The sequence below is a fragment of the Bubalus kerabau genome, chromosome 1, assembly GCF_029407905.1.
Source record: "Bubalus kerabau isolate K-KA32 ecotype Philippines breed swamp buffalo chromosome 1, PCC_UOA_SB_1v2, whole genome shotgun sequence".
Classification (NCBI taxonomy): domain Eukaryota; kingdom Metazoa; phylum Chordata; class Mammalia; order Artiodactyla; family Bovidae; genus Bubalus; species Bubalus kerabau.
The window spans coordinates 81,232,756-81,258,095 of NC_073624.1; the positions used below are offsets into that span (position 1 = coordinate 81,232,756).

The following is a 25,340-nucleotide window of genomic DNA, read 5'->3' on the forward strand; positions in this document are numbered from 1 at the left end:
CAGGGAAGCCTGGCGTGCTACAGTCCATGGGATCACAAAGCATCAGACATGACTTGGCAACTCCAACAAAAGAGATCCGTGATTATGTCATTGCATTGCCTCAATACTTGTCCCCAAAACATCTATAAATAGTATATCTTGAATAGGAATCCAAGGTAAAGGTAGATTTTTCCCTGAAAATTCCATTCTAGGTAATTGCATAAAACCTATCAACAAAATAAACAAAATTATAATGAATGCTATTTTATCTACAATTGGAGAATCTGTTGTAGGAATTTTTCATGATAAACACATCCTGCATTTTTTGTTTTCTTTGTAGGATAGATTGAGGTAACCCAGCATGGTGACCAAGCTAAGAGGAAGATTGCTGCTCAGCACAGAGAAGAGTGAGAAAATCTGTTTTCTTTCTAAGGTGGGAGTTAAAGATTTTTAGGTTATTATTCTATTAATAATATTCCACAAGCATAAAAGTTTCTTGTATATTTTGTTTAGTTCTTTGTATTTTTTCTTCTTGGGTATTATCTATTTTCACTTTTCTCTAGTAGTGGGTGTAGCCCAGAAATAATGGTACAAAAATATAAATAAAATCTAAAATAGGTGTAAATAAAAGAAGTAATACATATTTCTATTAAAAAGTTGTAAAGTTTGTTAGTTGCAAAAAGAATAAAACTCTTATTTTGAGACCACCGACCTATAGACCTTCTTGTGAGAAAGAGATAAACATAATTTTAGTGTCCCCATAAGTTTTTAAATTAATTCTATGAAGTACAGGAAACTACAAACAGTTTGAAACTGTTCATAATTCAAATTGTTTATAATTCTTGACTAGAAACTTTCAGACTTCTTCTATTGAAAAAAATCAAAAGGATTAAAACTATAAAGTATTACATTCAGAAATAATTAATCAATTAACTTCCTAATAAAGCTTGACTAATGAAAAGCATACACTAGATGTTTTTAAAAGAAGCTCTTTCAAGTTTTCATTTTAAGTAATAATTGTATTTCGTTTACATATTTCTTTTTAATCAGTGTATTTACAATATGATCTGGATTTTCACTCAATATCATATAATTTACTACTATTACTTTGGAATAATTCCATAATAAAATGATTAATGACAACAGCATAATTATTAATGATACATTATGCTTTCTGGCTCCTAGGAGATATAAGCACTTTATTACAGATTTCATTGCCTTCCCCAGTATTAGGAGGCAGACAGCATGAGAGCATGGTAATCTTTTTTTGAGAATTTAAAATGCAAAAGCCATGTCAAATAATATTTACATGTTTCTGTATCCATGAATATGAATGTTAGCTCATAAATATGGGATATTTGTTCTACACAAATGTTTCATTTATGTGCCTACTCTAAACCAATGGGCTCTGTCATAAAGAGAAAGATTCACAGTTTCTCATACATGTCCATAATTACCAACTTTATCCTTATTTTGTTTAATTTCTCTGACTTCCAGAAACGTACAATATGAATTAAAGAATTTAAAATGATAGTAATTCACTGTGACTTCACAATTTTATGTCTTTCACTTAAGTTTTAGAGTTTGGAAATTATTGGTGTAATTAAAAAATACCCAGTGGGAGAAACTACCGTGGCAATATTTAGCGATACTTGCCTCAAGGTCCAGACTCCTGTAGCTTATTACAACAGAGTTGGGTCTGGAATTTGGATTTCCTGAAGTCTAGGCTTGAGTTTATTTGCTAAGTTTGTGAAGCATACAGTTGGAATATTTTTACCCACTCTCATCAGAAAATGTTGCAAAGTATTGTAAAGAACAAAGATTCTTTAAAAGAAGACCAATTTAAAAGAAGTAGAGTGTGTAAGTGCAGTCATTCTGTAAGTTTAAAAATAAGTCTCAAGCTGAAATTTTATTGTATATTCTTATGGTATGTAGTGAGCAACATACCTGCCCCAGGCTGCCTCATTTGTGGATGCTTTATTAACTGGAACACAGGAAGAGTCAATGACGGTTGATTTATTCATCTGATAACAGAAACCGCAGTCTGGATCCAACATACATTCGTTACAGTAACTGTAAAATGAAACAAGTTGTAGTCATGTTAACAGAGACAACTGATGCTCAGCACACACTGTATTCTATGCGCTCCTCTGCATTTTCCACTCTACTCTGCAGTAAGCTTGGGGCCATGTGACTCGGTTTGGCTCTGGCAAATAACTTGTGATAAGGCAGGTGAGAACTGGCTGATTTCTTCCATCTCCCCCTACTCTGGATGCAGCAACTTTGGAAACCACTTTGAAATGTAGGTGGACTGGATGTGCAATATTGTATGTTGAAGAACTCCAGTCTGCCAGCAGCAAATATACTTTTGCTTTCCTAAGCCACTGAGATTTGTTACCAGAGTATGGACTGGTCCATTTTGAACCAGCTGCTGCTGCTGCTGCTAAGTCACTTCAGTCGTGTCTGACTCTGTGCGACCCCATAGATGGCAGCCCACCAGGCTCCCCCGTCCCTGGGATTCTCCAGGCAAGAACACTGGAGTGGGTTGCCATGTCCTTCTCCAATGCATGAAAGTGAATAGTGAAAGTGAAGTCGCTCAGTTGTGTCCGACTCTTAGCGACCCCATGGACTGCAGCCCACCAGACTCCTCCATCCATGGGATTTTCCAGGCAAGAGTACTGGAGTGGGGTGCCATAGCCTTCTCCGTTTGAACCAGCTACCTGGTTCCAAACTGTACCAAAGCATTTACTTCTCTTAAATGTTTACATCATGTACCGTATCTTTTAAAAAATGGAATTTTTTCCTAAAATAGATCATGAAATAGAAAATTCAAAGAATGAAAAAAAAATTACATCTAGAGCAAAAAGTTAAAAAAATAAAAACGCCACCACCATAAGAATGGTCAGAGTTAACATCTGGGGGATACTTGTACTTTTAATAAATATACATTGAAAATCAACTATGTTTGTATGCTTAATTAAAAGAAGTTGTAACCTTTAAAAACTGCATAAATTTTTCTGAAAAAGAGAAAAGAAAAAAGGTTGGTATAGGCGAAAAGGCTAACTTTTCCCATCCACTGGTTGGATTACAGAGCCATTATCAACTAATTATCGCTCACCTAACAGCAATATCCTAACTTCAGGAAAATTTTAAAGAGGCAAAATTCTTTAGAGGGCAGGGTTTTCCAACATAAGCCAACAGTGTGCTTGTAGAATGAGTTTCCTCACTGTCATACTATTTGCCAGACAAACCTGGAACACTTTATACACAGTAGGCACCTATAAGGTATGGAGACCCTAAGATGAATAAATTAAAGTCCCTGCTCTGCTCCTTGGTAGATAAAAGGCAAGGATAAGAAATAGTTATACCTCCTAATAATGATGATATGATAGAAAAAAGAAATACTCTAAAGGCAGAGACCTGATTATTTGCCTGTAAGAATGGGGGATAATTTCAGAGATGATATTTGAGCTGGATTATAAGAGAAATTTACCAGGGAAAGAAGTAGAGAGAAGAGTATTTCAGGGAACAACTTATTACATAATTTAAGATAAGTCAGTACAGCCTTATTAAATATCTACTTTGTACAAGTAATTACACAGTGGGATGTGGGAGAGAAATAGGGTAAGGACTAATGCAACCTATCTGAAAAAGACATGAATCATCAAAATCAAAATACTTCTTTGATGCATTTAGCTAAATGGAAAAGACTGGCATTGTTTAAAAGTTAGCCCACTGCCACTCTGTAAATCTTTACAAATAGTCTATTTTTAATGAGACTTTCAGTTCAGTTCAGTCACTCAGGTGTCCGACTCTTTGCAACCCCATGAATCACAGCACGCCAGGCCTCCCTGTCCATCACCAACTCCCAGAGTTCACTCAAACTCATGTCCATCGAGTCAGTGATGCCATCCAGCCATCTCATCCTCTGTCGTCCCCTTTTCCTCCTGCCCCCAATCCTTCCCATCATCAGGGTCTTTTCCAATGAGTCAACTCTTCGCATGAGGTGGCCAAAGTACTGGAGTTTCAGCTTCAGCATCAGTCCTTCCAATGAACACCCAGGACTGATCTCCTTTAGGATGGACTGGCTGGATCTCCTCCAGTCCAAGGGACTCTCAAGAGTCTTCTCCAACACCACATTTCAAAAGCATCAATTCTTCGGTGCTCAGCTTTCTTCACAGTCCAACTCTCACATCCATACATGACCACTGGAAAAACCATAGCCTTGACTGGACGGACCTTTGTTGGCAAAGTAATATCTCTGCTTTTCAATATGCTATCTAGGTTGGTCATAACTTTCCTTCCAAGGAGTAAGTGTCTTTTAATTTCATGGCTGCAATCATCATCTGCAGTGATTTGAGCCCCCCAAAAAAATAAAGTCTGACACAGTTTCAGTTGTACACTAAAAGCAAAAAAAAAGAGGTCTTTCAAAGCCTACCAAAAGATCAATATACTTTAGAAAGGTGATAGAGTATTGTGAACCTAAAATTGTCCACACCTACGATAAACAGAATAAAATAGAAATCATGAGAGGTACTCTGAGCTTCTCGCTTTAAGAACTAGACTAGGCTAATTTGGAAGGGAAGATCATTCCTACTAGTATTTTGTTCATTTATTCTGCCCATATGAAGTAGAATTAAAACCCCTGATGGTTTCAGTGGCTTTAAATGATAATTATTTGGGAAATGTCAATTCACCCATTTGTAGAGAAATGACTATTTAAATTTTTTGAAAAATACTTATTTCCCATAAAAGGCCCAAAGCCAGTTTCCTATTGCATGTGCATATCAGACATACGAGGCATTATCCATAATGTTTCACCTCCTCCATCACCTTTTCAAACATCAACTCTGACCACAACCTCCAATTATTTATTCTATCTTCCTTACTAGAAGATCATCTGTTCTGCCATGATCATTCATTTAACAAATACAATATATTACACTTACTCTGTGCCAGGCACTATTCCAGGAGCTGGGACTTGTTAGTGAATAAATATGATGTTGACTTGTATACTAGACCTTGTGACAACCTCCAGTTAATTGATTTGCTCCCTATTCATTAGCTCTTTCCTTTTTTTCTTTTTTTGATTTTTAAAAAAACTTTATTGGTGTATAGTTCATTTACAATTTGTGTGGGTTTCTGGTGTACAGCAAAATGACTCAGTTATACATACACATATATTCTATAGGCCATTACAGAGTATTGAATAGAGTTTGTTGCGCTGTAAGTAGGCCTTTATTAATAATCTATTTTATATACAGTAGTATGCATATGTCAACCCAAATCTCCCAATTTATCCCTTTTCCCCTTATGAGAGGGGTGATTTTTATTTTATTAAAAAATTTTTTTCACATGTATACCATTTTTTTAAATAGTAAAATATGTTCATCAGTTTTCACAATCAATAGCTAGACTAAAAATAAAAGATAATTATAATTGAAAGCCATATGGGAACATGATTAACCTAACAATATAAAATAATTACATACAGTTTGGGGGGTCAAGCAGAGTGATGTGGTGAGTGGAAATACATACACACATGTTTTCATCTGCCCCAGGCAGTCTATGTCTTTTGGTTGGTACATTTAATCCATTTAAATTTCAGGAAATTATCAATAGTTATGATCTTATTACCATTTTCCTAATTGTTTTGGGTTTATTTTCTGTTGGTATTTTTCTTCTCTTGTGTTTCCTGCCTAGAGAAATTCCTTTAGCATTTATTGTAAAGCTGGTTTGGTGGTGCTGAATTCTCTTAACTTTTGCTTGTTTAGAAAGCTTTTGATTGCTCCATCAATCTGAATAAGAGTCTTGCTGGGTAGAGTATTCTTGATTGTAGGTTCCTCCCTTTCATTACTTTAAATATTTTGTGCCAATTCCCTTCTGGCTTATACAGTTTTTGTTGATAAATCAGCTGGTAGCCTGATGAAAATTACCTTTTATGTTATTTGTCATTTTTCCCTTGTTACTTTTAATATTTTATCCTTGTCTTTAATTTTTGTCAGTTTGATTACTTTGTGTCCTTTATCTATATTCTGTTCTGTGGCAATGATTTCCACCATTCTGACCTCCAGGTCATTTATCTGTACTTCTGCCTCAGTTACTCTGCTATTGATTCCATCTAATGTATTATTCACTTCTCTTTGTTTGTTCTTTAGTTCTTGTAGGTCTTTGGTAAACATTTCTTGCACCTTCTCCATTGTTTCCCAAGATCCCGGATCATCTTCACTATCATTATTCTGAATTCTTTATCTAGAAGGTTGCCTATCTCCATTTCATTTAGCTGTTTTTCTAGGGTTTTATCTTTTCCCTTCATCTGGAACATAACTTTCTGCTTTTTCATCCTGATTTACTTTCTGTAATGTCTTTTTTGTTCCAGCTGCTGTGGGACTGTGGTTCTTCTTGCTTCTTCTGTCTGTCCTCTGGTGGAGGAGGCTAAGAGGCTTGTGTAAGCTTCCTGATGGGATGGACTGGCAAAGGGAAAAACTAGGTCTTGCTCTAGCAAGCAGGGCATTACTCAGTAAAACTTTAATCCAATAATATGTTGATGGCTGGTGTTGCATTCCCTTTTGGTACTTGTTTGGCTTGAGGGGACCCAGTTCTGGGGTCTATGGGTTCTATGGTAGGGTTAACAGTGAACTCCAAGAGGGTTTACACCAAGGGAGACCTTCCTGGCCTATTGCCGCCAGTGGCCCTGTCCCTGTGGTGAGGCCTTGCCAACCCATGCCTCCTCAGGAGACCCTCCAACACTTGCAGGTAGTTTTGGTTCAGTCCCCTGTGGGATCACTGCTCCTTTCCTCTGGGTCTTGGTGCACACAAGATTTTGTTTGTACCCTCCAAGACAGGAGTCTGTTTCCCCCAGTTCTGTGGAAGTCCTATAGTCAAATCCCACTGGTGTTCAAGGTCAGATTTGCTGGGGACTTCCAGTCCCACTGTTAGATCCCCAGGCTGGGAACCCTGATGTGGGGTTCAGAACTTCTAAGAGTGGGAGAACTTCTTTGGTATTATTGTTCTCCAGTTTGTGGGTTACCCACACTGCAGATATGAGATTTGATTTTATCGTGATTGTGCCCTTCCTACCATCCTGCTGCGGCTTCTTCTTTGTCTTTGGATATGAGGTATCTTTTTTTGTCGGGTTCCAGAGTCTTCCTGTCAATGGTTATTCAACAGCTAGTTGCAATTTTGGTACTCTCGCAGGAGGAGATAAATCTACATCTTTCTACTCCAACATCTTGAACTGGAATCAAGCTTTTTTTCCTTTAGTTCTGTCCTTAACTAGCTTATTGCCCATGACTCATCATTTCAATATCCTAAATTTCCCTGCCTATTTATCTTCTTATCTCACCCATCTAACTATTATATGAATGTCAACATTTGCCTTTTCTGTGCCTTTACACACATACCCAACGCAACTGAAGGAATTACACAGCAGGGCAGATCAGTAGTTCCTCTATAACATACTACTACCAGCCTCAACAGGATCCTCAACAGCCTAAAATTCTTAATAGTTTTCCCTAGTCAACTCCATTGGAGGACTGTTTCAACCATTTGGCACAAAAACTATTCCTCAGATCTCCAATGCTTCATTTCTCTTTACTCTCTGCAAAGGAACTCACCTCAAGTTTTATAGAGAAACAGATGAAAGTGGCAAAAATGAGAAATTTATAACTTTATAGCAAACCATTCTATTAATACTTTCCTATTTGTAAAGAACCCAATGCAGGAGGAGCAAGAGACTCAGGTTTGATTGCTGGGTCAGAAGATCCCCTGGAGGAGAGCATGGCAACCCACCCCAGTATTCCTGTCTGGAGAACCCCCAGGACAGAGGAGCCTGGTGGGTTATAGTCCATAGGGTTGTCTGTCCAAAGAGTCAGACACAACTGAAGCAACTTAGAAGGCACACACACACTCCAGTTACAATGAGAAGCCGTTCTTCTCAGCTAAGGTCATCTGGGCTTTCATCCATTCTATCTCCTCAGGGCATCTCAGACCTGATTATTGTCCCTTCTTTCTCTTAAGATAGAGCATTAGATTTTTCATTTTTATATCTTTCTCCTTTTAAATGTAGGCATTTATGGCTATAAATTTCTCCCTAAGCACTGCTTTAGCTGCATCCCATATTTGGTGGGGTATGTCTTCATTTTCACCCATCTCAAATTATTTAGTAATTTTCCTTGTACTTTCTTCTTTGATTCACTGGCAATTGAGGAGTGTGTTATTTAATTTTCACATGCTTGTAAATATCCTAGATTTATTTGTGATTTCTAATTTCACCCAATTGTGATCAGAGAACATATTCTGTATGATTTTAATCCTTTTAAAATTTACGTAGGCTCATTTTGCAGCCTAGCATATGACCTATCTTGGAGAATACTTCTTGTACACTTATGAAGAATGTGTTATTCTATTCTTGGGTGAAGTATTCACTCAGTGTCTGTTAGATTTAAATGGTTTATAGTTAATATACTAATCTTACAACATTGTAACCTGTTGGTTTCTAACCACTTAACTTTGCCCACATCCTGGAAATGGTAATCTGGAACAGGAGTCAGCAAACTATGGCCCTTAAGACAAATATAAATCAGCCCATTTTAAAAATAAAGTTTTATTGAAACATAGCAATGCCCATTTGTTTACTTATCTATGAATGCCTACAACTTAAAGGGCAAAGCTGAGAAGTATAACAGAATCTATATGGCCTGCAAAGCCACAGATATTTACTATCTTACCCTTTACAGGAAGTTTGCTGATCCCTGACCTAAACCACACATACAGATTTTTCATTCCTTTCCTTCAAGATTTCTTTCTTATTCCTAGAATAACTGTTCCTTTTCCCAGAGGCCTCCCACACTCCTTTCTTCCTGACACTTCACTGACTTCACAGCTTTGAGTCCCTCTCTGTCAGACTTTCATGTTAAACCACGTTAACCACCAGACCCTGAACGTTTTTGTAATTAGATTCTATTGCCTATAAACTTTTATGTCTGGTTCTTTCTAACCATCTTTGTTCTTACTTTCTATATCTAAATTGCTCTGCACTGGTGGAGAATTAACATAACCAGGAATACTGGTAACACTATACATGCACAGTGTACAGCTGAAGCTGGATCTTCACTGCTGCAGGGAAACGTCTGCTGCTGCTGCTGCTGCTAAGTCGCTTCAGTCGTGTCTGACTCTGTGCGACCCCATAGACGGCAGCCCACCAGGCTCCCCCTTCCCTGGGATTCTCCAGGCAAGAACACTGGAGTGGGTCAACACGGCCTTCTCCAATGCATGAAAGTGAAAAGGGAAAGGGAATTTGCTCAGTCGTGTTCGACTCTTCCTGACCCCATGGACTGCAGCCTACCAGGCTCCTCCACCCATGGGATTTTCCAGGTGAGAGGACTAGGGTGGGTTGCCATTGCCTTCTCCTAGGGAAACGTCTACCTGCTCTCAATCTCACAACTGTTATCCCAAATGCCCACAACTTTCCTCCAATCCTAATCCTTATTCCCTCTTACAAATCTTTTAGATTTAGGTCTTTCTTGCTTCCCAGTAAAAACTGAAGGGATTAGGAATGAATTTTTTCAACTTTAAATTCAGACTGAACAAAGATATCTATAGCCACAGCTATCCTCACCTCTCTTCCCCCAGGCTCTGAAAAAGAATTGTTCGTTCGAAGGTCAACATTCTACTAGAACTTTTAATCTTACTCCCCTTGGCCTTTACTGGGACCAACACTTTATCCCATTGGTTATTTTCTTCTCTTTATACATTCAGTCCTCTCCTAGAACTTATCCCATAGTTAATATGAGGCTTTTCTATATTAAAAAAAGGATGAAAATTATCTTTCTGTACTGCTTCACATCAGTTCATAGAGGTCAATCAATTTCATCAATCAGTGTTCAATTTCATCACCATCTCAGGGAGTGGGCCACTGTTTGGGAACTGAGGTGGCTGACTGATCTGGACTGTAGAGTCTCTCAGACTCCTGGAGGCAGAGTATGATTTCCTACCATTCCCTTATCCTTGACCTGGAATATATATTTTTCATCATATGGACTATCTTATGGCAAAATTCTCCCAAATGTAACATTTCTAACTTGGACTTGACATTTGGAAGATAACAAAAAACTTTAAATATCCTGGGGAATCTGCTAATTGACCTTTTACAGAAAGCATATATCATAACTATGAGTTTAACAAATAGGATTGAAAAAAAGGGACAATTTCTAGAAGTGGCTATTTTTTATTCATTATTTGCTCTTTAATGCTTTCTTGAATATGACCTGATAAATTTACATGAAATTTCCTAAATATAAAAGCTTAGAATTTAAATATATTGTTACAAAATCAGTGCTCATAAAAATATTCCAAGCATAGATTAATTTTTTCTTTTTTTTGGTAAAAAACAGGCTTATATCTTAGGCCCTATTTGTCCCCTTTCACAGTATGACCTGGAGTGAGTCCTAAATTCTGGACTTCAAGTTTTCCATCCCAAGAGCACATGATCTCTAAGAACCCACCTGGCTGCAAGACTCTACATGAAAGGAAAAGACAGAAATGTATATACTCTCATTCTAAATTCACACAAACTTTAACAGTGTAAAACATATTAGGATGCCATCTCACAAATATTTACTCTTACATATTTATTTCAAGAGTAGAGATTGTAAGTGTGCCTTATTTTAAGAAACTGTTTTTTAAAAGAAATTGCTAAATTACATAAAATAGAGATTCCTCTCTTTTCATACAAAATATTTTAAATCTCCTCCAAGTAAATATGTAGTACAGATGATGGTGATGACTTTCATTTTTGCTCTGTGCATACCTCTACTATAGAATTTACAAAGTTCTTTATTGACTGGTTTGCAAGGACCCAAGGGAAAAAGCCATGCTTACCAACTCTGCAACTGCAGAATCTCATTGTAGCCTAGATACCCAATGCATGTTTATAGAAAGAATCAAATGATGATAGCTCTCTAAATCAAGGCACACTGTAGTTTCATTAATCTGTTTCTTCTCATTAATAAAAAATTTTTTGGAGGGTGGGTAATTAGGAGTGAATATCTGAGATATTTTGGTAAAGAAATTAAAACAAAGTAAAACCAATTGTCAATAAATCAATAACCAATAAATAATCAATAAATCAATAACCAAAAAAATCAATAACCTCAGATATGCACATACACCACCCTTATGGCAGAAAGTGAAGAGGAACTAAAAAGCCTCTTGATGAAGGTGAAAGAGGAGAGTGAAAAAGTTGGCTTAAAACTCAACATTCAGAAAACGAAGATCATGGCATCTGGTCCCATCACTTCATGGCAAATAGATGGGGAAACAGTGGAAACAGTGTCAGACTTTATTTTTTGGGGCTCCAAAATCACTGCAGATGGTGACTGCAGCCATGAAATTAAACGACACTTACTCCTTGGAAGGAAAGTTATGACCAACTTAGATAGTATATTGAAAAGCAGAGACATCACTTTGCCAACAAAGGTCCGTCTAGTCAAGGCTATGGTTTTTCCTGTGGTCATGTATGGATGTGAGAGTTGGACTGTGAAGAAAGCTGAATGCTGAAGAATTGATGCTTTTGAACTGTGGTGTTGGAGAAGACTCTTGAGAGTCCCTTGGACTGCAAGGAGGTCCAACCAGTCTATTCTGAAGGAGATCAGCCCTGGGTGTTCTTTGGAAGGAATGATGCTGAAGCTGAAACTCCTTTACTTTGGCCACCTCATGCGAAGAGTTGATTCATTGGAAAAAACTCTGATGCTGGGAGAGATTGGGGGCAGGAGGAGAAGGGGATGACAGAGGACGAGATGGCTGGATGGCATCACTGACTCGATGGACGTGAGTCTGAGTGAACTCCGGGAGTTGGTGATGGACAGGGAGGCCTGGTGTGCTGCGATTCATGGGGTCTCAAAGAGTCGGACACGACTGAGCGACTGAACTAACTGTAGACCAATTGTCAAATGGTACTTCAAGCTAAGCCCTGCTTTTAAATTGCCAGTGGATAAAGCTGCCATTTGCAAACATTTAACCCACAACCCAAATGGAACTGGTTAGCAATTTTGATAACTCACTTGCAGAAATAGAAGCTGCAAGGGCCAATTGCCTTGAAGTCCCAAGAAGAGAGCCATACAAAAAGAGAGCTCTCTTTTACATCATAGCCTGCAAAATTTCATTGTAAAAGGACATCGTAAATGATATTTAAAGAGAAATAATTGTAGATAATTGTGCTCAGAATGCATGCTATTGTTTTTGACTGTGGACAATTTCAGTTGAGGAAATTATACAATAGACAGTGTTATACTACAGGATGAAACTGCTGGGGAACCTAGCACAGTGTACTAGAAACTCTACTAGGAGACTGGAAAATATATAATCCAGGCAATAACTACAATTAGAACCAAAAAGTTCTTGTCTTGTTAGTTTCAAGGAAGGGTTTAACTTGTTAATCTGACTTTTTTTTTTTTTTTTTTTTGAGGGGAGAAAAATAAGTATGCACATATTTAGAAATAAAAAAACCAGTTCTAAAAATTTTAAATACTTTCAACTAAAGTAAAAAAAAAGAGGCAGAATAAAAGGCTGCTTAGTGTCTAAGCAAGAGAAATGATGTCCTATTTTGATTTAACCAGTCATTTACATGTTTCACATGGCACTCAGGCTCTTAACCAAATGTGCCTTTTTCTCTTGCCTGAGACAATCTTTTAATGATTGATTCGGGTTAATTTAGAATATTTTAAGTTTATACTCTGTGAAGTCAAGTATGAACTTGGCTCTAGAGAAAACAGTTCATTTGTTTTTAAGACCGGGAGCTGACTGTGGTTCAGATCATGAACTCCTAATTGCCAAGTTCAGACTTTAATTGAATAAAGTGGAGAAACCACTAGACCATTCAGGTATGACCTAAATTAAATCCCTTATGATTATATAGTGGAAGTGAGAAATATATTTATGGGACTATATCTGATAGACAGAGTCCTGATGAACGATGGACAGAGGTTCGTGACATTGTACAGGAGACAGGGAGCAAGACCATCCCCAAGAAAAAGAAATGCAAAAAAGCAAAATGGCTGTCTGAGAAGGCCTTACAAATAGCTGTGAAAACAGGAGAAGTGAAAAGCAAAGGAGAAAAGGAAAGATATACCCATTTGAATACAGAGTTCCAAAGAATAGCAAGGAGAGATAAGAAAGCCTTCCTTAGTGATCAGTGCAAAGAAATAGAGGAAAACAATAGAATGGGAAAGAGGAGAGATTTCTTCAAGAAAATTAGACATACCAGGGAAGATTTCATGCAAAGATGGGCTCAATAAAGGACAGATAGTATGGACCTAACAGAAGCAGAAGATATTAAGAAGAGGTGGCAAGAATACACAGAAGAACTGTACAAAAAAGACATTCATGACCCAGATAATCATGATGGTGTAATCACTCACCTAGAGCCAGACATCCTGGAATGTGAAGTCAAGTGGGCCTTAGGAAGCATCACTATGAACAAAGCTAGTGGAGGTGATGTAATTCCAGTTGAGCTATTGCAAATCCTAAAAGATGATGCTGTGAAAGTGCTGCACTCAATATGCCAGCAAATTTGGAAAACTCAGCAGTGGCCACAGGACTGGAAAAGGTCAGTTTTCATTACAATCCCAAAGAAAGGCAATGCCAAAGAATGCTCAAACTACCACACAATTGCACTCATCTCACATGCTAGTAAAGTAATGCTCAAAATTTTCCAAGCCAGGCCTTAGCATAACATGAACCATGAACTTCCAGATGTTCAAGCTGGTTTTAGAAAAGGCAGAGGAACCAGGGCTCAAATTGCCAACATCTGCTGGATCATTAAAAAAGCAAGAGAGTTCCAGAAAAACATCTACTTCTGCTTTATTGACTATGCCAAAGCCTTTGACTGTGTGGATCACAATAAACTGTGGAAAACTCTTCAAGAGATAGGAATCCCAGACTGCCTGATCTGCCTCTTGAGAAACCTGTATGCAGGTCAGGAAGCAACAGTTAGAACTGGACATGGAACAACAGACTGGTTCCAAATAGGAAAAGGAGTATGTTAAGGCTGTATATACTCACCCTGCTTATTTAACACATCTGCAGAGTATATCATGAGAAACGCTGGGCTGGAAGAAGCACAAGCTGGAATCAAGACTGTTGGGAGAAATATCAATCACCTCAGATATGCAGATGACACCACCCTTATGGTAGAAAGTGAATAAGAACTAGAGAGCCTCTTGATGAAAGTGAAAGAGGAGAGTGAAAACATTGGCTTAAAGCTCAACATTCAGAAAACTAAGATCATGGCATCTGGTCCCCATCACTTCATGGCAAATAGATGGGAAACAGTGGAAACAGTGGCTGACTTTATTTTGGGGGGCTCCAAAATCACTGCAGATGGTGACTTAAGCCATGAAATTAAAAGACGCTTACTCTTTGGAAGGAAAGTTATAACCAACCTAGATAGCATATTAAGAAGTAGAGACATTACTTTGTCAAGAAAGGTCCGTCTAATCAAGGCTATGGTTTTTCCAGTAGTCATGTATGGATGTGAGAGTTGGACTATAAAGAAAGCTGAGCAGTGAAGAACTGATGCTTTTGAACTGTGATGTTGGAGAAGACTCTTGAGAGTCTCTCGGATTGTTAGGAGATCCAGCCAGTCCATCCTAAAGGAGATCAGTCCTGGGTGTTCATTGGAAGGACTGATGTTGAAGCTGAAACTCCAATACTTTGGCCACCTGATATGAAGAGTTGTGTCATTTGAAAAGACCCTGATGGTGTGAAAGATTGAGTGTAGGAGGAGAAGGGGATGACAGATGAGATGATTGGATGGCATTACCGACTCAATGGACATGAGTCTGGGTAAACTCCAGGAGTTGGTGATGGACAGGGAGGCCTGGAATGCTACAGTCCATGGGGTCACAAAGAGTCGAACATGACTGAGCAACTGAGCTGAGTATTTCATTAAATCCAATGAAATAAAACATTTAGAATAGTGGTCTTAAAATGCCTGTCTTGGCATGGCTTACATTAAAAAAAAAATCAGTTGTGGTAAATGCAAATGCTAGGATAATGTTTATCACAGGTCAGCTTTCATTCTCTGTGGGTAACTGCTTACTCATTCACTCCTCATGCATGAATTTATTACTTCATTTTGTATAATTATATCACTCTTTCCCAAACAGCTATTTAAACTTTCTCTACTCTTTACTATGCCCTCCTCATTCCTAACTGGTCCCACTGCCTTCAGGTAGGCAACTTGGAACCCAATGGCTTGCCTTGTTTGTAGTCCTCTGCAGGACCAGATTTCTACATGAGTATTGTGAAAAGAACTCCAGGACATCTGCCTTCTTCCTCAGCCTAAGTGTGGATGTCAGGGAACTCCCTCTCTCAATTTTGACTGTGAAAGTAGGGAACTTGTGAGAATTTTTTTTTTTTTAAAATAAAAATTCTGGAGGACTTTAAATGGTTGGAAATTTAATTAAACAGATAGGGTCTACTGGTGCTTATTTTATAGAGCAAGTCATGCCTCAGTTCAGTTCAATTCAGTCACTCAGTCGTGTCTGACTCTTTGCGACCCCATGAACCGCAGCACGCCAGACCTCCCTGTTCATCACCAACTCCTGAAGTTCACTGAGACTCACGTCAATCGAGTCCGTGATGCCATCCAGCCATCTCATCCTCTGTCGTCCCCTTCTCCTCCTGCCCCCAATCCCTCCCAGCATCAGAGTCTTTTCCAATGAGTCAACTCTTTACATTAAGTGGCCAAAGTACTGGAGTTTCAGCTTTAGCATCAGTCCTTCCAAAGAACACCCAGGACTGATCTCCTTTAGAATGGACTGGTTGGATCTCCTTGCAGTCTATGGGACTCTCAGGAGTCTTCTCCAATATCACAGTTCAAAAGCATCAATTCTTCGGCACTCAGCTTTCTTCACAGTCCAACTCTCACATCTATACATATCCAGTGGAAAAACCATAGCCTTGACTAGATGGACCTTTGTTGGCAAAGTAATGTCTCTGCTTTTTAATATGCTATCTAGGTTGGTCAAAACTTTCCTTCTGCTCTGAGATCGCTGATGATCTTCTTCTTGCTAACTTTGTATGCTTTTCTTTCTAAACTTATCAAGTTATGGTAAAATTTCCGAAATAACTTCCCTGTTTCCTAAAATTTTCTCATTTCTTGACACTATGCTGTTTGTTTCTTCTACCTCTCACACTGATGCATCTTTTCTATATCACTGGTTCTGTTCTTGGCAATCTTCTTTCATTACTCTGCATAAATTTTGATGGGAAACATCGGTGGTACACAACCATTATTATCAGTGATACACAGAGACTCCATGACCTCTTTCTCTTGTTTTTGTGTCTCACAATTTAATAACCTGAGCATGATTTGAGACCACACACATTTCAATAGCTACATCCATCATATCTATCTCCAAGGCAAATATAATTCCTCTGCTCTCCATTCTTACAACCCCTCATTTGGACTTTGATTTTAATTTGCCACCTCTTACTTGAACCCTTCTAATAGTCTTACATTGAGCCTTTTTACTTCTAGACTCCTTCCACTCCATTTCCTACACTGTCATAAATCTAACCTGATCAGAACTCTCTCCTGTTTAAATCCTATAAAAGCTTTCTATTGCCTATAGGATGAATATCAGTCTATGATGGCATGATTTAGCTGCTTCTTGTCAATCATTTGTGCTATTTCTCCACAGATGCCATGGTTGTCCATACAAACTGCAGGATTCAGAATATAATATGTTCTTATGATTTTCCGCATTTTTTTTTCTGTCTGGACTATTACTTTCCACCTTTACTTTCCTAGACAGTTGCCTAAAAACTCAAATTTGGCATCATCTCCTTTGTGAAACTTAGTTCCCAGCAGAACTAGATGTATCACTATGCTATCAGTAGATCAAAAACATCTACTATTATTACTGCCCATCCCACCATTTCTCTAAGGGTTTGTGATATTTTTGCCTTCCCTTACTGCACTAGGACCTTCTCAAGGTAGAGATTATTGTCTTGTACACCTTTTATTCCTAGTGATTTCCATGTTACCTGACAGATAAGTGTTCAATAAATTGTTGTTGTTTAGTTGCCTAGTAGTAGCTAACTCTTTTGTGACCCCGTGAACTGAAGCCCGCCAGGCTCCTCTGTCCCATGGGATTTCTCAGGCCACAATACTGGAGTGGGTTGCCATTTCCTTTTCCAGGGAGTCTTCCTGACCCAGGGATAGAACCTGTGTCTCTTGCACTGCAGGAGGATTCTTTATCACTGAGCCACCAGGGAAGCCTGTTCAATAAAAACCTGTTGCATAAATAGATAAATGAATGTCATTTATACTGACAGCAGATTTGCTAGTTCTCCCTGCAGTTGCATTAGAGAAGTTACATCTCATTCATCACACTTGGTCCATGAGATCATGACTGAAGCCTGAAATCAACCAGTGAATTGTTCCTTACAATTCATGGCGCTCAGATCAAATCCACAAATAATTGGTGGCAACCTTCTGGAACACATTTCTCATCACTTCCCTTTAGAAAGTGAGGCTGAGAATGTACTGGATTCCAGAACCACAGGCAAAAAATTATTCACAGCAGTGAGGCCTGCTGATGAAAAGCAAGTCTAGGTTCTTGTTCTTTGGTGTTATTAAATAAAGAAATTTTAATTTATTTGTCAGTGTGTGTGTGTGTGTGTGTTTAAACATTTACTAATACTTTAGGCTTTAATTCTGAGTCATTGATTGTCTAACCTTTTATGAATTCTTGGATTGGTTCTCCCATTTTATCTCAGAAAGATACACTAAGAAACTCTTTAAAGGGAAAGGAAGTAGAAGAAGAGAGTTCTATTTGCCAAGCTCATCACCTTCAATAGGGCTAAGTGTTTTCCTATTAATACTATATGAACCTTTGGTCTGTGTTCTTAAAAACAAAAACCTCAATTCCAACTTTGCAAATATAAAATGACATGTATATGTACATCTGATCTAATATATGTACATATATTACATATTTATGTACATACATCAGATCTAATCCCTTGGATCTGTCACTTTCACTGTGTAATTGTAAGGGATTTGATTTAGGTCATACCTGAATGGTATAATAGTTTTCCCTACTTTTTTCAATTTAAGTTTGAATTTTGGCAATAAGGAGTTCATGATCGGAGCCACAGTCAGCTAAAGGTCTTGCTTTTGCTAACTGTATAGAATCTCTCTATTTCAGCTGCAAAATATAATCAGTCTGATTTCAGTATGGACCATCTGGTGATGTCCATGTGTAGAGTCGTCTTTTGTGTTGTTGAAAGAGGTTGTTTGTTATGCCCTGTGCATTCTCTTGGCAAAACTGTTAGCCTTTGCCCTGCTCCATTTTGTACTCCAAGGCCAAACTTGCCTGTTACTCCAGTTATCTCTTGACTTCCTACTGTTGACTTCCAGTCCCCTGTGATGAAAAGGGCATTTTTTTTTTTTTTTTTTTTTGGTGTTAGTTCTAGAAGGTCTTGCAGGTCATCACAGAACTGTTAAACTTCAGCTTCTTAAGCATTAGTGGTTGGGGCATAGACTTGGATTACTGCGATATTGAATGGTTTGCCTTGGAAATGAACAGAAATCATTCTGTTGTTTTTGAGATTGTACCCAAGTACTGATTTTGGATTCTTTCATTGACTATGAGGGATATTCCATTTCTTCCAAGGGATTCTTGCCCACAGTAGTAGATATAATGGTCATCTGAATTAAATTGGCCCCTTCTAGTCCATTTTAGTTCACTGATTCCTAAAATGTTGATATTCAGTCTTGCCATCACCTCTTTGATCACTGAAAATTTACCTTGATTCATGACCCTAACCGGAGAAGGCAATGGCAACCCACTCCAGTACACTTGCCTGGAAAATCCCATGGACGGAAGAGCCTGGTAGGCTGCAGTCCATGGGATCGCGAAGAGTTGGACATGACTGAGTGACTTGACTTTCACTTTTAACTTTCACACATTGGAGAAGGAAATGGCAACCCACTCCAGTGTTCTTGCCTGGAGAATCCCAGGGACGAGGGAGCCTGGTGGGCTGCCGTCTCTGGGGTCACACAGAGTCAGACACGACTGAAGCGACTTAGCAGCAGCAGCAGCAGCATGACCCTAATATTCCAGGTTCCTATGTAATATTGTTCTTTATAGCATGAGCCTTTACTCCCATCACCAGTCACATCCACAACTGGATATTGTTTTTGCTTCGGCTCAGCCTCTTCATTCTTTCTGAAGCTATTTCTCTATGCTTCTCCAGTACCACATTGGGAATCTACTGACCTGGGGAGTTCCTCTTTCAGTGTCTTATCTTTTTGCCTTTTCATACTGTTCATGGGGTTCACAAGCCAAGAATACTGAAGTAGTTTGCCATTCCTTTCTCCTGTGGAGCATGTTTTGTCAGAGTGCACGAAGAACTATGGATGGAGGTTCGTAACATTGTACAGGAGATGGTTTCAAAACCATCCCCAAGAAAAATGAGTGCAAAAAGGCAAAATGATTGTCTAAGGAGCCCTTACAAATAGCAAAGAAAAGAAGAGACATGAAAGGAAAAGAAAAGGAAAGATATACCCATCTGAATGCAGAGTTCCAAAGAATAGCAAGGAGAGGTATGATAGCCTTCCTAAATGATCAATGAAAATAAATAGATGAAAAGAGCAGAATGGGAAAGACTAGACATCTCTTCAAGAAAATTAGAGATCCCAAAGGAATATTTCATGCAAAGATGGGCACAATAAAGGACAGAAACATGGACCTATAGGAGGAGGAGATATTAAAAAGAGGAGTTAGTTCTTTATTGTATAGTTCTGTGTATTTTTGCACAGAACTATACAAAAGAATAGTTGAATACACAGAACTATACAAAAAAGATCTTAATGAGCTAGATAACCACAATGGTGTGTCACTCACTTAAAGCCAGACATCCTGGAGTGTGAAGTCAAGTGGTCCTTAGGAAGCATCACTACGAACAAAGCTAAAGGAAGTGATGGAATTCCAGCTGAGCTATTTCAAATCCAATAAGATTATGCTGTTAAAGTGCTGCACTCAATATGCCAGCAAATTTGGAAAATTCAGCAGTGGCCACAGGACTGGAAAAGGTCGTTTTCAATCCAATCCCAAAGAAAGGCAATGCCAAAGAATGTTCAAACTACTGCACAACTGCACTCATCTCAAACACTAGCAAAGTAATGATCAAAATTCTCCAAGCTAGTATTCAACAGTACATGAACTTAGACCTTCCAGATGTTCATGCTGTATTTATAAAAGGCATAGGAACCAGGGATCAAATTCCCAACATCTGTTGGATCATAGAAAAAGCAAGAGAATTACAGAAAAACATCTATTTCTACTTCATTGACTATGCTAAAACCTTTGTGTGGACTGCAACAAACTGTGGAAAATTCTTAAAGAGATGGGAATACCAGACCACTTTACCTTCCTCCTGACAAATCTGTATGCAGGTCAAGAAGCAACAGTTAGAAGTGGACCAGGAACAAGGGACTGGTTCAAAACTTGGAAAGGAGTACATCAAGGCTGTATATTATCACCCTGCTTATTTAACTCATATTCAGAGTACATCATGAGAAATGCCAGACTGGGTGACTCACAAGCTGGAATCAAGATTGCCAGGAAAAATATCAACAACCTCAGATATGCAGATGATACCACTGTAATGGCAGAAAGGGAAGAGAAAGTAAAGACCCTCTCAATGAAAGTGAAAGAGGAGAATGAAAAAGCTGACTTAAAACTCAATATACAAAAAACAAAGATCATGGCATCCTGTCCCACCACTTCATGGCAAATAGATGGGGAAACAATGGAAACAGTGACAGACTTTATTTTCCTGGGCTCCAGAATCACTGCAGATGGTGACTGAAGCCATGAAATTAAAAGATGCTTGCTCCTTGGAAGACAAGTGATGACCAAACTAGATAGCATATGAAAAAAGAAGAGACGTTACTTTGCCAACAAAGATTCGTCTAGGTAAAGGTATGGTTTTTCCAGTAGTCAAGTATGGTCGTGAGAGTTGGACCATAAAGAAAGCTGAGTGCCGAAGAACTGATGCTTTTGAACTGCAGTGCTGGAGAAGACTCCTGAGAGCCCCTTGGACAGCAAGGAGATCAAACCAGTCAATTCTATAAGGAAATTAGTCCTGAATATTCATTGGAAGCACTGATGCTGAAGCTGAAGCTCCAATATACTTTGGCCATCTGATGCAAAGCACTGACTCATTGGACATACCTTGATGCAGGTAAAGATTGAAGGCAGGAGGATCTGGGGATGACAGAGGATGAGATGCTTAGATGGCATCATTGATCTATGGACATCGTTTGAGTAAGCTCTGGGAGTTGATGATGGACAGGGAAGCCTGGCATGCTGCAGTCAGTGGGGTCGCAAAGAGTTGGACAAGACTGAGAGATTGAACTGAACTTATATACGTACATATGTGTATTTATGTAAGTAAATATGCATGTACATATATGAAAACACATTTAAATACAAAACTTTTCAGTTTAAAAATTGAGAGTAAAATTAGGTTTTACAAAATAATTTGGTAATGAATGTATAGGCATCCAAATACAATCTAATTAGTGTGTAACATGCCACCTTCAAAGGGAAAAAACATTTCATTAAACTTCTCTGTTGACATTATACATCATTCATTTTTGAACGGACAGAAATACATTAGAAGAAACATTAAGAGATTGGTATTTTAGGTTTGCCAAGCAACAAAGTCGATTAGCATTTGTAGATTTGAAGAGAACTGTGGCAGGTGAATGTTTTTTTTTTTCTTCTGTGACACTTCAGAGAGCTCACCACATGCAGAGAGCTGTACTAGACAATTACATTTGCTTATTTAATCCTACAGTGGCTTTATGAGAGAGGCTTTGCTTTCCTTTTTCTAGATGAGAAACTTGAGTTAGAGAGATAGAACTATCTAGGTCACATAGCCAAAATGTGGCAGAGCTGGCATTCAGACCTAAACGTATTCACTCCAAATGCCCAGATTTTCAGTTTATTTAAAGGCAAATAGCCTAAAAAGTTTTAAAGGAAATATGTTAAAATTAAAATTGGAAAGAAAAGAATAACTACAGCTTCTATAGCCATGTAAAATTTACAAAGCACTTTCACATACACTGTGCCATCTGGTTTTTTCAACAAGTTGGTGCGGCATGCATTAGAATTCCTGTTTTAGAGATGAAAAAACCAAAGCTCAGATAAACAAGACTTGATCATGTCTTTATTGCAGGTTTTCTGACTCCAAGCACAATTTTTATTCTCCTTAGCCTTTGGTTTGTTGAAATTTAAAGTTATGCTTGTGGAAAATTAATTAGCATATTGAAGATACTGACATTCTGATAGATAAAATAAATATTTATTGAGTACAAGTGATTTGGAATCTTCTGTTTTCTTGTGTATACAGCATATGAAGCAGTGGCTATACTCCCAGGAAAATGAAGGCAAAGAGGTCAACAAAAGTTGGGAAAGTGGTGATCATTATAGCACAAACTTTTAATTAAAATTTTTATTGAGATAACTGTATCTCAATAAAATCACATACTATAAAATTTACTATTTTAATCATTTCAGAGCTTATAAGTAATTTTTAATATATTCAGAGTTGTGCAACCATTACCACTATCCAATTATAGAAAATTTCCAACACCTCCAAATAAACCCCATATCTCCCAATTTCACCTCTCACCATCTCTTGGCAAGTACTAATCTACTGCATGTCTCAACAGGTTTCTGTATATAAATGGAATCATATAATATGTGGTTTTCTCTTTCTGCCTTCTTCCATTTGATTTTTTCAATGTTCATTCAAGTTTTAGTACTTCATTCTTTTCTATAAGTGTGTGATATTCCTTTATGTGTATACATCATATTAATATTTTATTTATTCATTTATTAGTTTATGGAACAATTGGGTTATTTCTACTTTTTGTCTATTATGAATAATGCTGGTAAGAACACTTGTGTACAATATTTTGGGTGAAAATTTAAAAAAAAATTCTTTTTAGTTTATGCCTTGGAGTGTAATTGTTGGGTCTTACAGTAGGTAACTATTTTAGAAGTGGGAGGTGGTCCTAAGATGGCAGAGGAATAGGATGGAGAGACCACTTTCTCCGCCACAAATTCATCAAAAGAACATTTAAACGCTGAGTAAATTCCACAAAACAACTTCTGAATGCCGGCAGAGGACATCAGGCACCCAGAAATGCAGCCCATTGTCTTCAAAAGGAGGTAGGAAAAAAATATAGAAGAGAAAAAGAGAGACAAAAGAGGTAGGGTCGGAGCTCCATCCTGGGAAGGGAGTCTTAAAAAGAGAGAAGTTTCCAAACACCAGGAAACACTCACACTGCAGAGCCTGTGGCAAGCCTTGGAACCACAGAGGGCAACATAACGGGGAGGAAAAATAAATAAATAATGAAAACCCACAGATTACATGCCAAATGGTAACTCCCCCAATGGAGAAACAGTGCAGACGCCTGCATCTGCCACTAGCAAGCGTGGGCTGAGCAGGGAGGCGCGGGCTGCATTGCTTAGAATAAGGACCGGGCCTGAATGCCCCTAGGGCAATCTGAGCAAACTAACTTGGGCTAGCAAACCAGACTGTGGGATAGCTACCACGCGAAAAGCCCTAACATAAAACACCACCAGGCCAGTGCACAGAACAAAGGACTGAACAGAACTAGCCGGCTGCAGACCATCCCCTTCCGGTGACAGGCAGCCAGAGCCAGAAGGGGGCAATCGCAGCCCCAGACAGGCATTATCTACCAAACTGCAAGCAGGCTTCTTTGCTAACCAAGACTTCCTGGGGTCCTGGACGGTCAACATCCGCCTGAGAAGGTGTGTCAGTTGTACACCCAGAAAACCGAGTTGCAGGGATGCAGGAGGTGATAAGTCACAGCGTGCTCGCCAAACACCTCATCACCTGAGCTGCTTACACCTGGGAAGGGCACAAAATGCAGGCCCAACTGAGTCTGCACCTCTGAGGACTACCTGAGTGCCAGAACCTTAGCGGCTTAGACCTGGGAGGTGCATGCAGCCCAGGGCTGGCCTCGGACGGTTCCCGGCAGAGCAACCTAGAACCTGAGCAGTGTGGGAAGGGAGGGCACACGTGCCATGAGCACGGGCAGGCCCAGTGTGGCTGAGACACTGCGAACACATGCCAGTGTTATTTGTTTGCAGCGTCCCTCCCTCCCCACAGAGCGACTGAACAAGTGAGCCTAAAAAATGTCCACCACCGCCCCCTTGTGTCAGGGTGGAAATCAGACACTGAGGAGACCAGCAAACAGAAGAAGCTAAAACAGAGGGAACTGCCGTCGAAGTGACAGGTGCAATAGATTAAAACCCTGTAGTTAGTACTGACTACATAGGAAGGGGCCTATAGATCTTGAGAAATATAAGCCGGACCAAGGACCTATCTGAAAATGAATTGACCCCACACTGCCCACAAAAACACTTGAGAAAGTCCTAGATATATTTTTATGATTATTCTTTTTTTATTTTTAAATTTTTAGGTCCTCTATTACTCCTTTAATTTTCACTTTTATAACCTACTGCTGCTGCTGCTAAGTCGCTTCAGTCATGTCTGACTCTGTGCAAACCCAAAGACGGCAGCCCACCAGGCTCCCCCGTCCCTGGGATTCTCAAGGCAAGAATACCGGAGTGGGTTGCCATTTCCTTCTCCAATGCATGAAAGTGAAAAGTGAAAGTGAAGTCGCTCAGTCATATCCGACTCTTAGCGACCCCATGGACTGCAGCCTACCAGACCCCTCCGTCCATGGGGTTTTCCAGGCAAGAGTACTGAAGTGGGTTACCCTACTATTACTTTGCAAAAAAAAAAAAAAAAAAAAAAAAAGAGAGAGAGAGACCATATTTTTTAAAGCAAACTTCATATATATATATATATATATTTCTTTAATATTGTATTTTTGAAAATCCAACCTCTACTCTAGATTTGTAATCTTTGCTTTTTGGTATTTGTTATCAATTTTGTACCTTTAAGAACCCAATCTTCATTACCCATTTTTACTTGGTAGCGAGATTACTGGATTGACTGCTCTCTCCCCCTTCAAACTCTCCTTTTTCTCCACAAGGTTGCCTCTATCTCCTCCCTCACCCTTCTCTTCTCTACTCAACTCTATGAATTTCTTTGTGTGTTCCAGATGGTGGAGAACACTTAGGGAACTGATTACTGGCTGGATCTGTCTCTCTCCTTTTGATTCCCCCCTTTATCCTCCTGGCCACCTCTGTCTCCTTCCTCCCTCTTCTCTTCTATGTATAACTCTGTGAACATCTCTGAGTGGTCCAGACTGTGGAGTGCACATAAGGAAGTGATTA

General features: G+C 38.8%; 1 protein-coding gene across 1 annotated transcript in view; it reads right to left on the bottom strand.

Annotated features, from left to right (window-relative positions):
- The window catches only part of SLC2A13 (solute carrier family 2 member 13), a 527,708-nt gene that overhangs the window by 110,291 nt on the left and 392,077 nt on the right, over window positions 1–25,340 (bottom strand). The window contains exon 7 of the mRNA XM_055580782.1: window positions 1,927–2,052. Within this exon, the coding sequence (XP_055436757.1) occupies window positions 1,927–2,052 (126 nt within the window). The remainder of the gene's footprint in view (window positions 1–1,926; window positions 2,053–25,340) is intronic.